The sequence below is a fragment of the Penaeus japonicus genome, unplaced genomic scaffold (genome assembly GCF_977035675.1).
Source record: "Penaeus japonicus unplaced genomic scaffold, GWHDUDI00000001_assembly GWHDUDI00000038, whole genome shotgun sequence".
NCBI lineage: Eukaryota > Metazoa > Arthropoda > Malacostraca > Decapoda > Penaeidae > Penaeus > Penaeus japonicus.
Genome location: NW_028234440.1, coordinates 11,525,852 through 11,538,351, shown reverse-complemented (window position 1 = coordinate 11,538,351; position 12,500 = coordinate 11,525,852). Strand labels below are relative to the sequence as shown.

The following is a 12,500-nucleotide window of genomic DNA, read 5'->3' as shown; positions in this document are numbered from 1 at the left end:
TGGATTCATATATATGTTCCATGGCAAAAAAGTGCTAAAATGCCAGATGGCATTTATACATACTATGGCTTGGCTGAGCCTGTATTACCATGGCATATGTACATGCTAAGATATAAACATGAGAGCACTCCTGTATGTCTTCATATTTATATAGTATTATCATAATTATCATTATTATAATGGTAAGTTATTGTAGATGAGGTAGGTCAGTATGATTATGCTTGTCTCTTTTTTTTTTTTTTTGCCCGTTCTTAGTATGATATTAAAGTTGACATAAGAGAGTACTGTAAACAGTTTTAGTATTGTTATTATATTCATTAATTATTATTATTAGTATTATTATTAGTATTATTTATTTTTTTTATTCAGTACATAGATTATAATTCACAGAAGGTATACAGTTACAGCCTTATTACAGCCTTACTATACCTAATAAAATAGAAATTATGTACCTCATAGTAAGGATAAACCCTCAAATTATGTATTACACACTCAGACCAATAGTACTCCAAGCATAACAATTAGAGTAATGATATTGCATATGGCTGCACTCTCGGAAAATAATCTTGTTATATCCAAACCCTCACTGCAGATTTATCTTGGTTGGTAGATGATCCACCTTCGAAACATGCCTAGTGACATTGGATTAAGAACTGCAAAATGTTAGCAAACAAATGTATAGATTTCCAAATGTAACAAATAGAATTCCAAATGTAGGATTGTTTCTAGCCTGTGAAGTCAACTGATATTATGTTAGATGGCACTAATACCAACATGAAAGTTTGGATTGAAGAGAAAATTTCCCAAAACGGAAAGGAAATGTTCAATTTTGTTTTACCTTGTTGCTTACAGTTAATTTATTTTGATATAGATCACAGATATTTTGACTTTTGTCAGTTTTACTTATGTTTATGAACAGGTAGAGACCTTGATGTCATTTTTAATTCTTTACATTATTGCATTCCAGAGTGGAGGTGTAGGTGGGCACGGCACAGGTGGAGTGGGCCAAGGAGTGGGTCAGGTTGGTGGAGTGCCACCTGGGCCAAGCCCTCAGCCCCCGGGACCGCCACACGACCTCAACACACAAGCACTCCCGCCAGGTTCAACACAGCAAATACAACAAGGCTCAGGTTAGTAAACTCTGTTGCTTTATAAGGGAAGTGTTTGGAGATAGTAAGGGATTTCATGCCCTTTGAGGGGTATTAACCCATTGCGGAATTTCATGCTCTTTGAGGGGTATTAACCCATTGCGGATGTGTGTCATGACATACATGACGCAGGAGCTTTTACCTGACGACGGGCATCGTGACATACACGACGTTCGGGGATTTTGTATCATTGTGCTATATCATTGTGCTATGAGTAAGAGTAATTACTATAATTACCGTAATATTGAACAAACCTAACTTATAAAACCTAGATGGCACCACTTTCTTCTAGCACCAGTAAGAGAGAGAGCCTTGAATGGCACCTATCTATGGTCTCTAGCAAGCACTGTCTTTAGAGAGCAGTGACACACACTAAATTGATGACCTCTTGCTCTAAAGTACCACAGATGAAGTATGTGCGGGAAGAACAAGAACCATACCCAGTGTCTAAAATGTGCTCCTGTGCCAATATGGATGCCTTTTACTGTAGCACTCAATCATAAGCACAGATTCCCTTCCTCTTCCCTACCTCTTCATGTTATTGTCATTGTAGGTGGTTATATGTTTTGTATTCGTTCATGACAGCCCAAAAGTATGAAAAAATAGTTTCTTTTTGCCCTTCTAAACAGCAATACTTCTATCATATTTATTATAAAGAAAAAAATGAGCTGATATGGATCATATATTACAATTCTAGTCAACTGTAGCCTTGATAGAACCTATCATATGGCAAATATTTCTCTAAACACAATAAAACACACAAAAAATAAAACACAAAATTGGCTCTAGTTTTGTAATGAGTGACTGAAAGAGAGTGGGAAGATTCAAATTTTGATGCTTCAAGCTGCCTAATTTGAAATAAAACCCATCCTGAAGACAGGGCAAGCAAATCTATCCCCCGTCCGCAATGGGTTAATGAAAAGTTCAGATTTTCATTGTTTATTTATTTATGTTTTTATTTATTTTTATTTTTTATTTTTTTATTTTTTTATTTTTTTATTTTTTTATTTTTTTTATTTTTTTTACATGTTTGGTAATTGGAGCTTAGCCCACATGATTCCGTCCATGATATAGAAGTGGTTGTGGAATTGATACCTAAATAGCAGTTTAACCCATTCGCACCAGCTGACGTGCTGACACATTTTGTGGTTTTTGGGTCAGACGGCGGTGACAAGATATTTGGTCAAGGCCGGCGCTTGGGGTGAGCGAGCGGACAGCCCAGGCTCGCTGCTAGTTTGCCCGAGAATCCCGAGGCGTTAGGCTTATGTGTTTGAAAACCCCGGCTTTCCGACCATTTAGAGCCGGAATAGCCCTGGCATGAATGGGTTAAGTTTCATAAAGTCTGTTCATGGAGAAGGCAGTTGATGCTCCAGAAAGCATTCCCAATTCACGGGTTTCTGTGAAGCTAATGGCAGATATGGCCATTGTGCATTCCTCTGATGTCCCTCACCCTGACCTCACCCTCACGCATTATCTAATGTCCCTATATTTCCAAATAATGCTGTTTATGATGATGACGATAAAATTAATGAAGATTGTGATGGTGATTATAATGATAATAGGTATGCTAATGATGGCAACGATATAGTTAGTCTGCTGTAACAAATAAGAACAGAAAAACAATCTTTGAGTGCTTGCATTCAACAGCAGGCTGTTAGTAGTAACACTGATCTATCACCAGTCCTCCTTGTTCACCACTCCACACCATCCAGCCCATAAGCATTTTGAAGCAAACAACAAATTTTTTGTGTCCTCAGCTCGTTTGATATATATGTGTATGTTTTGTCTATTTTCACTTAAAAATTCATAAAATTATAGCTGCCCACAAAAGCAGGCCAAGGGTGATGCCAATGGGTGGCAACACATTGATGCTGTGAGTGTTTTAAACCTCATGTGAATTGTGTAAGGTGCAACTGACACTATGGCTGTTTTCCTGAGTGGCACTAAGTGTGAGGAAGAGGAGAAATGAATGTAGTTTTTAATTATTTTTCTTTTATTTATTACAGTAAAAAAATGTTTGGCCAAACTTTATACTAATACTTCCATAGGTTTGTAATAGTAATGTTACACAGAGTGGACAGCATATATTCCTCCTTTATGAAGACTCAAAGACTCCAAACATGATATAACACAAGCAGTGGAGAAAGTTTTCATTAGTCTAATGTATAGATAAGCTGGAGTTGGGGGAAAAAACGTTAGGGGGGAAAAACAGTTGAATGGCAAAGCTTGAGACTTCCTAGTTCCACCAACTCTCCTGAATGGTGGACCCGTGTCAAATATAGGCCCATCCACAAAGGGTTTATACACCATTATCCATGGGGATGATTATGATTATGAATATAGCTCTATTTATCTTTTTTTATACTGAATTTCCATTTGCTTTTCTAGATCCTCCATTTTTAGGTGCCAAAGGTCTTATGCATAGAATATTCTGATGTCAGTTATATAGATTATTTGAGAATTTAAAATTATTACTGTAACTTATTCTTTTTATATACAGTATATAGACTAATTTGGGTGTTTATGAAACTTGATTCTTAATAACTTTTCTTTTCTTTTCCTATTTATAGTTTCCTATTACTTAGTATGAAATAGGAGTCTATATGTGAAGTATCAGTAAAAGGATATATAAAATAAGTTGTTATAACTGAAGGTATTGCTTTTTATTTCCACAAACGGAATAATGCAGTATGTAAGTGATCCACCTCTTGAAAATGCTCACTGCACACAGGCAGGTAGATAGCCCGAAAGGCAGGTTGAAATGCAGGCTAAAATGCAGGCAGGCAGGCTGAAAGGCAGGAATCCAGGCAGAAAGGCAGGAATACAAGCAGGCAGGCTGAAAGGTAGAAATGCAGGCAGGCAGGCTGAAAGGTAGAAATGCAGGCAGGCAGGCAGGCAGGCAGGCAGAGACTATGCTTTTTTTTTTTTTTTTTTTTTTTTTTTTTTTTTTTTTTTTTTTTTTTTTTTTTTTTTTTTTATTGGATGTGGGACATTAGACATATTTAATATTGTGTAGAGAAATATTTTTATTTATTTTCATCAGTTGAAATTTTTGGTTTCAACTCCATTTAACCCATTGCAGATGGAGGCAACATGATGCCATGAGTGTTTTTGACTATGTATGAGACATGTAAGGTGGTGCCTCTGTCATTTTGGTTGTCTTGCCTAGTGGGACTAGAAGTGAAATAGAAGTGTTTATACTTGTAGATATTTTGTCTTTTTTTGTTTCAATAAAGAAAATGTTTTGCCAAACATCCTACTCCATCCATAAATTTGTAATATTTATATGTACAGCTTATTTTCCTCCTTTATGGAGACTAAACTACAGTTTTTTTTGTCTAAACATTTTCATAGCTATACTAGTTCCCACTACAAGTTTCACATCATGACAAAACAAAAAAGTGGAGAAGATTTTCAGTACTCTAATGTATAGATGAGTAGGAGGTGGGCAGAAAAAACAGTTGTGGGTGAAGCTTGAGCCTCCCTTATTTCACCAAAACTGTTGAATGGCAGCTCCTTGTCAATTACACATGCCTGTCTGCAATGAGTTAAGACGGCTATCTTTTTTTTATTTTTTCCCCCCACTATTTATAGGATTGAGGATTTGTAACTCATACCTTTTTATTCATACCAAATGGAGAACTCAAAGCCAGAGGACTTATCAAAGAAATTATTTCATGGAGGAGGGCTTAGTAGTAGGTCACCAGCTATCAGATGATGGGCAGTAGGTTGCCAGTTGTTTAGGGCGAGGCTGAGTATCATCCATGTGTTCTTCGATGAGGGAAGCAACATGAGCGATGGAAAAGCAGTGAGAATTTAGGAAGAGTCATAGTGGCTGCTGTGCACCGCTTACACACTTTTTTCCAGCCAATTCAAGGATAGGGTAAGCAGGAAAGATTGAATATAATGATCTAAAGCTTGTGAGGTTTCCCTACATGATATTGTCATTATCTCTAAAGGTGAATCTTTTACATGATTCAGGCAATTATAGATAACATATAATCTAAAATCTACCTTGCTAATAATATGGAATAATTACTGAAGCTGTAAGAAATAAATTTTGGACATACACTTGATGATACATGAAAAAAAATTGGGCTCATGTATATATGAACTTTTGCATCAATGGGTGAAAAGACTTATAGGCTGCTAAGCATTTTCTGCTTTTTATATTTTTGTTAGAAGAACAATTGCATTCCTTAAAAAAGAAAAGAAAATGAATATCCTGATTCACAATTTTTTATATTTTTTGAGAGTACATAATATACTTTTTGCACATTAGTGAAGAGACCTCTGAAGTGGGCATGAGGCAAGGCTCCCACATTGCAGCATTAATCCATTCACATGATATTTCCCGACTGGATAAGTTTAACCCCCAAAAGTCCTATTTGCCACATTTGTGGTTGTTAGTGTCCAGTGTTGGCTATACTCTTTACATGAATATGGTAAGACTGTCATAAACAGGTGGACTTTTAACTTTGCCTTTGTAGTTGTGAATGAGACTTATGTAGTGTTCTAGTATATCTGGCACTGTTTAGCACACCATCCCTCTCCCTAGACCTCTATTCCCCTTGTAACCCCTCATTTCCTTGAGCTAGTCATACAGTTGCATTCCCTGCCTCTTCTTTCTTGTGAATGGAAAATAATGTTTGTGACATAGTAATTCTGATACTGTATGAATTATATCATGCTTGCAACCCCCCATCCTTTCCTCTACTTCATTCCCCTCCACAAGCCATACTATTGCATATCTCAGAGTCAGTGCTTGGTATATTGTCATGTTTCATTATTAATACATCTAGATATGTAGAAATGCATCCAGATGCATATTTTTTTGGTTTTATATGTTAAGTACATGGGTTTTGTTGCTTTGTGTGTAATTAGGTATTTTATAAATGATTATTATTAGGGACTCTTATATTAGGGACTCTTATAATAGCTTATGACTCTAAGATGGAGTGGTAACTCAATTCTTTGTATTTTACTTTTTTTTACCTATTTTTGTTAATGTCTTATATAAGATATAGTAATAATATAAATGTAGTAACTAGCAAGATTTTTCATGCCCTTAGATTCTAAGATTATTTGATTGACTAGCATGATTTTCTCAGATATATGTTCACAGTGACATGGTGAAGAGAGAAAATCACTTGTATGAAATGGTCAGTACAAGACATGCATGATTTAAAAATAACATTTAGAAGTAGTGCAGAAGTGGAACATTTTTTAATCAAGATCTGTATCTTTTTATTTCAGGAGGGACCTTACCGGTGGCATCACACAACATGATGTATTCCACCACGACACAGAATCAGCCCCAGGGACCACAACCTAATGCTCAGGTAAGAGAGCCAGGCAATCTGTCTTAGGGGTGTGTTCCCCTGTTAGGTTACCTTATAGTATATCCAGTAAGAGTTAGAAGGATGAAAATAAAGTAAAGGAAAATCTTTTTATGACTAATAAAGGTTGTAAGGATATGTGCATTCATTTTGTTGGATGTGTATGTATGTGTTAACTCAACCATTACTTTGAGATTTCATAAGTACATTCAGGTTTTGCAGGCAGATCATTGTTTTTCTAAGATGAATCTGTATTTTGCCCACATACCTGGAATAGTCGGAAAAGATAATACTCCCCATATTGTTATTATGTGATGAAGCATGGGTAACAGATGCTCAAGTAGTCCAAAAGTGTGGGACGTTGTTTACATTGACATGGCCAGTCACAAGGGTGTGTGAGCAAGTACCCCCCATCCTCTATGCCCTCCCCCTTTGGTTCATTTTCACCAAAATCATCTCCCTCTGATGCAAAATTGACATCAAATACAAGTCTCTTCTCTCTTATCTACAGATAAGGAATCTGGGAGATATGCTCATACTCCCCATGACATTCTAAATGTCACTGACAATAATTTCATAAAATATATCAGAATATTTTGATCTGCATATAGATAATTAATAAAGCCTTCATAAGCAGATCTATTTATTGAATGTAAAAAAAGTATATTTTTATTGATAGATGACTAATGTTTTACCTAAATGTACCATCTTAATGTGAAGCAACTGTCCTGCCATTGTGGGAAAGAAAAAAATATACTTTTTCTGAAATTTATGAAATCATAGCTGGAATCACAAGAATAGATGCTTCTTTGATTTATTAATGTCGTATTAGTGAGAATACAAGGCATTAGTCATTTGCAACATGAAGCTTAGTTTAACAAACTTTCTGACTCATTCAAATGTCTTGGAGATGCCCTAAGAACTTAAATGGTCCAAAATGCACACATGCCCAATTGATAGTGAATCAGCAGCCTGATTTTTGATGTGTCACAGGCAATGAATGGGCTAAATAAATAACTAGTGTTGAATGTATTAAGACTATTAGTACTGTAGAATTTAAAATGCAAAGGTTTTTTTTAAGGTAAAGGTTTTTTCGCTTGTTATTGTTTCAAGAAGCTGGCCTTGATAAAAAATCTTTAAAGGACATCATGTAGACATTGCCTGTTGGTGACTGCCTTTCTGAATGGTAATCTGCAATGATTCAGAGGGAGGATACTGCAATTTAGTATTCTCACGATAAAGAAAATATATATTTTTTTAAATCTTTCAGTTGCTTAATATTTGGTGAATAAAATGTAGAATTCTCTTTTTTTGGTTACAGCTACATTAGACAGAAGTATACACATGTATTTTATGCTTTATTCTGTGTGCCTGTGCATGTGTGTGCTTGATTGTATTTTGTTATTAACTGTATATATGCATACATGCATGTATTCCATATTTTTGGCATATTTGATGTACTATCGTACAAGAAGTACCCCAAATTTAGGAAAAGATACGACAGGAAAATAGTTGAGGAAAATTCTCTAAAGCCTGCTGTGAACCCTATTAGGGGCTACCTACTACCCCAAATAATTTTCTTCTATTTCTTCTTCTTTCTTGTATAACCAAATATTCCCTTATAATTTTACATTCTAGTTATTTTTTGTTTTGATAAATTATACACCCAGGCCCTATAACTATGTGCACATATGGTATGTCTCTGTTAGTGTACTACTAAAGCAAAAAAGGGTGCTAGGTATCTACAGTGGACAGTATGTTCCATTGGTTTCTGTGAGTTTGGAAGCTTCAAGGATAGTTTGATTTACATTTTAATGCATTGTTATCCTTGAAACAGGTATGACTCATATTGATGTAAAAACGGTACCAATAAAAAATACTAATAATCCTTAGCCTGACTACTGCATGCAGTTTGAAGAAATATCAGTCAGTTACTGAATACCTATTATTTATCTATTATTTTTAAAGGTTCTTTGAGAATTATAATGTACCATATAGTACCATATAATTTCATTAAAATCTTACCTGTATCTCTAAACCAGAGAGAAACCAAGAGCAGTATTCAAAAGATAATCATGGTATTATTTTGTCATATGATCTTACTTATCACATGTTCTTCAAAATCAGATATGTGTCGTATTAAAACAAAGCAGATGGTGAGTATTGCATAAATTCCTGCTCCTCTCCACATACTCCCAATTTTAATCTAAGTGAATGAAGATCACAAAGTCAAGTTTCATAGAAGACTTTCAAAAAAAGTGTTATGACATGACATCCCTTTACTGTTGTCCATGAATAAACAATCACCAAGATTAAACAAGAAAGCATTGCAAATTTTAGTGATAAAGTGCAGTAGAGATGACAAATTAAGCGGCAGCGTTGTTTAGGATAAGGAATATGACACCCATTATAATTAGAAGTATATAGACAGAGAGATGTTAATGATGAAAGTTTGGATATTTGTCACAAACACTTGTACAATATAGCACTACCAAGGGCGTAAAGTTCATAGATCACAAGACTTGTTAAAAACGTATATGTATGGATTATTATTAGATTTTTGTTAATGTCATTGCAATATTATAGATAGAGATGGGAGTTGTAGATATAGAAAGAACATATATTTTAACATTGAGAAGAAGCAAGTTTTAGATACTGCAGGAACACTTAATACTTAGAATCTCATAAATGTACATTTCTAAATAAGAGGATATAAGGGGATTTGATACTCTGATTGGTCTTGAATATTAAGAACTATAGTGTACAGAACTCCAGGAAATAAGCAATATCTATATATGCTGTTTGTTGGCCTTGTGATTTATATTTGGTCATTGCAGTTTTTTTTTTTTTTTTAACTGAAAGAAGATGCTTTATGATGAACAGGTTAGTACTTTATTGAGTGAGAGAACAAGAGGGAATTGAGAAAAAAGAAAGGGAAAAAGGTATTTGAATTGACATAAAGTAATTTCTTGTCATTCTTTTACAGTAATTTACCATAAATTTATTAATCATGTCACAAATGTTAATTGCTTATAACCTTCACATTTCAGGGTCAATTTTACCCTCATCCCGGAGGACCAAGTGCCCCACCACACTTGCACTCCAGTGGCCAACCACGACAGGTCACCTTAGCGCATTCACACAATATGCCAGTAAGTATTTTTTCAGCACTGTTGTTAAGGATTGACATGTGATGTACAGTATTGTTGGAGAGAGATATGGGACATTAGGTGTTGTTAACCTTTACATATTTATCTTAATCCTTGATTTTTTTTGTGGAAAGAGCTTTGATTTATATAGTTATTTTATTATTATGAACTTCATAATACTGAATACAGTAAAATTAATGATAGCAATTTAGTAAGAATAATTACCCCCCCCCCCCCCAAAAAAAAAAAAAAAAAAAAAAAAAAAAAAAAAAAAAAAAAAACTTGCCCAAAATCCAAGGAATGGGTTAAATGGGTGAGGTCAGGTATTCTAAGTAACTTCTAGATTACTGAGCCCTTATGGAGCCATCTAAAACAAAACCATAATGGACAGTGCATGTCCTTGGCATCAAGGGGTTATGGGGTTTGTCACCATTTTGTCCAATATTTTTATGCATGAAGTAAATTTTGCCTCAAAAACACTTTTAGAGCCAAAAGCTACCTTGTATAATATTGTTAATGAATCCTACAAGCATCAAGCATAAAACAAATCTTCTGTTAATGTTCTTTAGGGTAAACATGGGACTGATTGGGCAAGAGTAAGTAATTAGGAAAACATGTATGATATCATTTGTCAGACATTTTCTTGGTATTCAAGATAGAGGTAAATTTATACATACAATGAAAGAGTTAATATATAGACAGGTTTTCTTTGTTCAAGTATATATTTCAAACAATAGTTACTAAACATATTGCAAAATTGAGATAAGATTCTATGACTTCACTTTTTAAAGTTCTAGAGTGCTGGAAATGAGATAAGATTCAAAGGTTTTGGAAAGGCCATGTGTTATCTACGTTGCCTGAGAAAGTGGCAGGTGTTATGAGATGAAGCTTAGTTTATGAAGGCTAGGATTAAGCTAAAGGGGTTGCAGAATGTAAAGTATTGGCTAGAAATAGACTATTTGTGTATCAGAAGAAAAAAAATTGTTATTACAGTGTTAATCCTGATTCAGAGATAGTGACTTAGAAGTTACAGTTATCGTATGTGGCTATGGCCATGGATTATTATTACCTTCTTTCCTCATTTCTCATTTTCTGGTCAGCTGCTGAGCTTTTTCAGGAATTAATCTGTAAAACTGGAATATAAAGTAAGAAACAATATAAATGTAATTATTAACCCCTGAAGAAAACACTTTTGAGATCTGAAGCAGAAATCCTTCTATCTTCTCTCATTCAATATACACAAAAAAGTGAGTTGTTTTCATGAACTTGCACATCAAACTCTACATTTTGATACTTGGAACATTCATTTTCTTATTTCAAGTGGAATATTGGTACAGGTTGCCCATGTCTTCACCTGAGTGTGACTAGATTTAGTACACTTTTTGGCTTAAAAGCATTTAGGTGTGTAAGTTAGCACATCAATGAAATGAGAATTGAATTGATATTCCAGAATGTAATTCTACTTCTCTTGGATTATGATATCCATATCTGTAAAAAATTTCAAATTTTCAAGCATTCCAACTGATTGAATAAATGATAGCTGAATGTTATCATGCTGAGAATGGTTTCTGGCAATTTAATGTCAGTTTTATGAGAAAATATATATTTTCTCCATCTTTCTAGTTACATTAAAGTGTTCACATTTTGAGAACCTTTCAAAAACTCTTGTAAAAGATCTAAGCTTCCTAGCCCTTCAAAAGTGTGAGGGGAAAATTTACCCCCCTTCTCAAGTTACCCCCTTGAATTGCATTCTGTTTTTTGTTGTGAATGATTGAAATATATTGTATATTAATTGAGTTTACAAAATGTTTCATAAAAGGAGGCCCTGAATGTATTTCTAACTGAAATTTTTCATAAAATGAGGCCCTAAATATATTTCTAACTGAAAAGAATTATCTAAAAACAGGGGAAGAAATTAAAAGCAAAATCCATACGGCTTCTCCTCCAAAAAAACATTAACATTCAGCCTAACTAACAATTGCTGCCCCCCTCCCCCTATAACTATTTCAGAGGACAGTTTTGCCTCATTAGATCCATAGTTTACATTCTTTTTGTCATCTGTTTTGAGAGTTCCCCAGTATTAACCCTTTATTTTTTTTGTCTTGTTTCAGAATTTTCCTGTAATGTCAGGCATGATGCAGTTCTACCCCCCAGCCCACAGTCCGGGGAATGTACTATATCAGCTATCGCCGGTGAGTATGGTGTTATTCCTGTTGCAATTTTATTCTTGGTTCAGTCTTTTTTTTTTTTTTTTCTTCTTTTTTTTTATACTTTACTTTTATTGATATATTGTAATTGGAAAGGATTTGAAATACTAATATTAGTAAGTTAGTCCATCACTTTATGAGTGGAGATGTTGTAGAGTTAATGTGGACCTACTCACTGTCTGTAAGCTGTTAGGGCTCTGTGTTGTGTTGCTTAAGCATTGTAAGCTGCCAAGTCACACTGTTTCTTGTTTGGGATATTGTTTGTATTGGAGTATTGGAAAATCTTCGGTAATCCTCAGTAAGGATAATAGAAGTAAGAGATGCAGGTAATGAGTTTGTTACTTCATTAAGTATTTTTCATTGGGCATATTTATTTTAGGGAAAGCTTTGGTAAGCAATACCTGGAATCCGGTCATTTGTAAATCAAAATGTAAGTTTTTTTTGTCATATCTTTGTAGTATCAAACTGCATTTGGGAGTGGAAGTTGGAAATGAACTGAATTTTTCCATTAGAGTGACTGATCTGCAGAATGTTTTCAGGTTGAACAAATGTATATATATATACATTGACCTATACATTAGTGATAAACATGTTTATACAAACGTGAATTACGCTTCAGTAGAAGAGGGAAATGTATTTATAAATAGTCTCCCGCAT

At 34.5% G+C, this 12,500-nt stretch overlaps 1 protein-coding gene across 1 annotated transcript in view; it reads left to right on the top strand.

Annotated features, from left to right (window-relative positions):
* Positions 1-12,500, top strand: part of LOC122264947 (uncharacterized) — a 183,754-nt gene that overhangs the window by 117,472 nt on the left and 53,782 nt on the right. Inside the window, exons 7-10 of the mRNA XM_086533010.1 lie at positions 968-1,130; positions 6,405-6,490; positions 9,538-9,639; positions 11,748-11,828. Of these exons, the coding sequence (XP_086389136.1) occupies positions 968-1,130; positions 6,405-6,490; positions 9,538-9,639; positions 11,748-11,828 (432 nt within the window). The remainder of the gene's footprint in view (positions 1-967; positions 1,131-6,404; positions 6,491-9,537; positions 9,640-11,747; positions 11,829-12,500) is intronic.